The sequence below is a fragment of the Cariama cristata genome, unplaced genomic scaffold (genome assembly GCF_000690535.1).
Source record: "Cariama cristata isolate BGI_N322 unplaced genomic scaffold, ASM69053v1 scaffold3775, whole genome shotgun sequence".
NCBI classification, from domain to species: Eukaryota; Metazoa; Chordata; class Aves; order Cariamiformes; family Cariamidae; genus Cariama; species Cariama cristata.
Genome location: NW_009619045.1, coordinates 3,265 through 5,661, shown reverse-complemented (window position 1 = coordinate 5,661; position 2,397 = coordinate 3,265). Strand labels below are relative to the sequence as shown.

The 2,397-nt window shown below is 57.9% G+C and overlaps 1 protein-coding gene across 1 annotated transcript in view; it reads right to left on the bottom strand.

Annotated features, from left to right (window-relative positions):
• Window positions 1–877: 877 nt before the first annotated feature.
• The window catches only part of LOC104162362 (PHD finger protein 7-like), a gene marked incomplete at its 3' end in the record, with an annotated part of 4,616 nt that continues 3,096 nt past the window's right edge, over window positions 878–2,397 (bottom strand). The window contains 5 exon segments of the mRNA XM_009701076.1: window positions 878–996; window positions 1,138–1,254; window positions 1,436–1,705; window positions 1,932–2,056; window positions 2,340–2,394. Coding sequence (XP_009699378.1) covers window positions 878–996; window positions 1,138–1,254; window positions 1,436–1,705; window positions 1,932–2,056; window positions 2,340–2,394 — 686 coding nt within the window.

Genomic DNA, 2,397 nt, shown 5'->3' with positions numbered 1-2,397 from the left:
CGTCAACTTCCTCGTTTATTGCGCAGTTAGGTTCTTTTATACAAACACGTCACAGGCAGGCGGTGTCTAGCTCTCTATCTTTCTGTCACATCGCGAGATCTTCCGAACGCCGTACTCTACAGGTGTAGACAAGGTTCTGCTGCTGCAGAATGACTTTGAACACCAGCCTTCTGTGGCCAGTAAGGTCTGAAGCACATGGCCAAGGTGCTGGATGGCCAACCAAGGAGGAGGCTGGCCCTCCATAGGGAGGAAGGTCTGAGGAAGGCACAGCCAATCTTAGGGAAGACAACCCCCTCCAGTCCCAGCCCCAGCCCCCAGTGCCGCTCCTCAAGAAAGGCAAAGGAGGATGATAGGCAAATGGGCGTGGGATCTTCCAGGTCACATGAGATGAGTAGCCAACTTTATTGTGCAGGGGGATGAGGGCCAGCACTTGGGGCTGGCAGAAGGCTAGTCCCACAGCCTTTTCCAGGATGACTGTATGGCTTTTGTGCCCGCTGTTGTATTTGTGTGCGATGCCGTGTCCGGATCGGCCCAGGGTGGCTGGAGCGGCTGCTGCTTCCCGGCACTACGGGGCTGTGGGACGACCCCAGTGGTGCTTGGCTGGCGGTGTTGCGGCCGCTTTTCACAGGTGCTGGGGAGCCTTGGAGCAGGTTGAGTGCCACCTGGCTGTTGCTGGTGCTCGCAAGCTCTGAATTGTTACTTAAGGCTGTGAAGGGAGGCAGGAATTTCAGCAGCATGGTCACCCAGTCCCAGGACAGGAGAAGCCATCGTGGTGCCCACAGCCCTCCTGGAGCCAAGCCCACCTTAAACCCCTGTTACCAGGCCTCACCTGGGCTCTGGCCCCAGCGCAGGGGCACCCAGGTACTTTGCCTCTTACCAGTGCCCAGGCCAGCACAGCCGTCATACTCCCAGATGGTTGTACCGTTCCCCACATAGGAGCAGAGTCGGTGGGTGCCTTCGGCAGCACAGGAGCTGCACAGGAGCAGTTGCCAGGGCCTGGGGAAGCAAACAGGTTGCTGGTTGTGAGGACAAAGTGAGGTAAGCCAGGGATTGCCCTGCTGAGCTCTTGTTATTAGTCCTTCCGCCTCGAGCCTGTGGGCAGACACAGAGCCCTAGACTGCTGTTTTGGCAAATTACCCCTCTTCCTCTGCCTGCTCCCTGCCTCCCGGACAAAGACACGTGCTGGCATTGCAGTGGCTGTGCCTCTGATATAGCAGTCCAAATTCTTGGTCTCTCTCCCACGACGGTTGTGTGCTGGAAAAGGAAGGGAAAAGTGTTGGACCCCTGCTGCCCCAGCATCAGGAGATCCAGAGCATCCCTGCTCTTCTGCCTCCACCCCCTTTCCAGCTCCTCCATGAAGCTGAGGACAGGAGTCAGGGGACAGCAGGGCACTGCACTTGTGCCTGAGGTCTTGTGAGCTGGGCAGAGAAAAAACGACCTGTTGGAGATTCGAATCCCCATGGTGAGCATTTCCATCACAAACTGATTGTCATTTTGGCAATGCAAGCAGCGGAAGCGGATGCCAACGTGCATAGCCTGTTTCTGGACGCAGCTCCGGTGGAACCAGGCGTGTCAGCATGCTGGGCACAGCATGGTGCGGTAAGACTTTTTGTCTTCCACAGGGTCCAGGCAGATGATGCAGGTGCTGTTCTGCTCTGGACTGGCCTCCACTGCCTGCTCTGGGCGGTGCTCCCAGCAGAAGGATCTGGTGGCAAGATGGAAGGGATGGGCGATATGAGGCAACAAGTGCCGAGTCTTCCCCTAGCAAGGGCAAGCAGGGCAGGGGAGCTGTGAAGGAGACCCAGAGCCTGTCCAGGCTCTGGCTGCGGCTGTGGCAGGCTGCTGGGAAGTGTCCGTACTTGTGTGTCCACTGCTGACCAGAGTGGGCTTGAAGATGAGGAGTATCCTCCATGAGGGCCAGCAGCACTTACCTGTACAGCCCAAAGAACTGGGTGACACATTCACCCTCTGAGGCGCAGGGGCGATGGAAGTTGCGGTTGCACCTCTTCTCCTGGCAGGTGATGGCAGCACCCATCTCGTCGCAAACAAAGCAGTGCTGGAAAGAGCACAGCAGCCCCCTCAGAGGCAGGCTCAGGGCCTGCATGGCCAGCCCCACACCTCCGGGCAGGGCACAGATTGTGGGTATTCCTGGCACACACCACGCAGATCGTCTGGGCACACGAGACGTTTGCTTGTCCCAGAGCCTCTGTGGAGCTACTGGGAGCAGGCAGTCATCCCAGAGCTGGTGGAAGGTCTAGGATTTCTTTCTTTGGGTCTCCAGGAGGAGTTCCTGCAAGCCTCTCCTGGTGCAAATCTCCCTGCTTTTGCCAGGTACTCACCTTCTGCGCTGCCACCCGGATTGCACGTCTGACGTCCTCAGTGAGAAAACCATTCCTG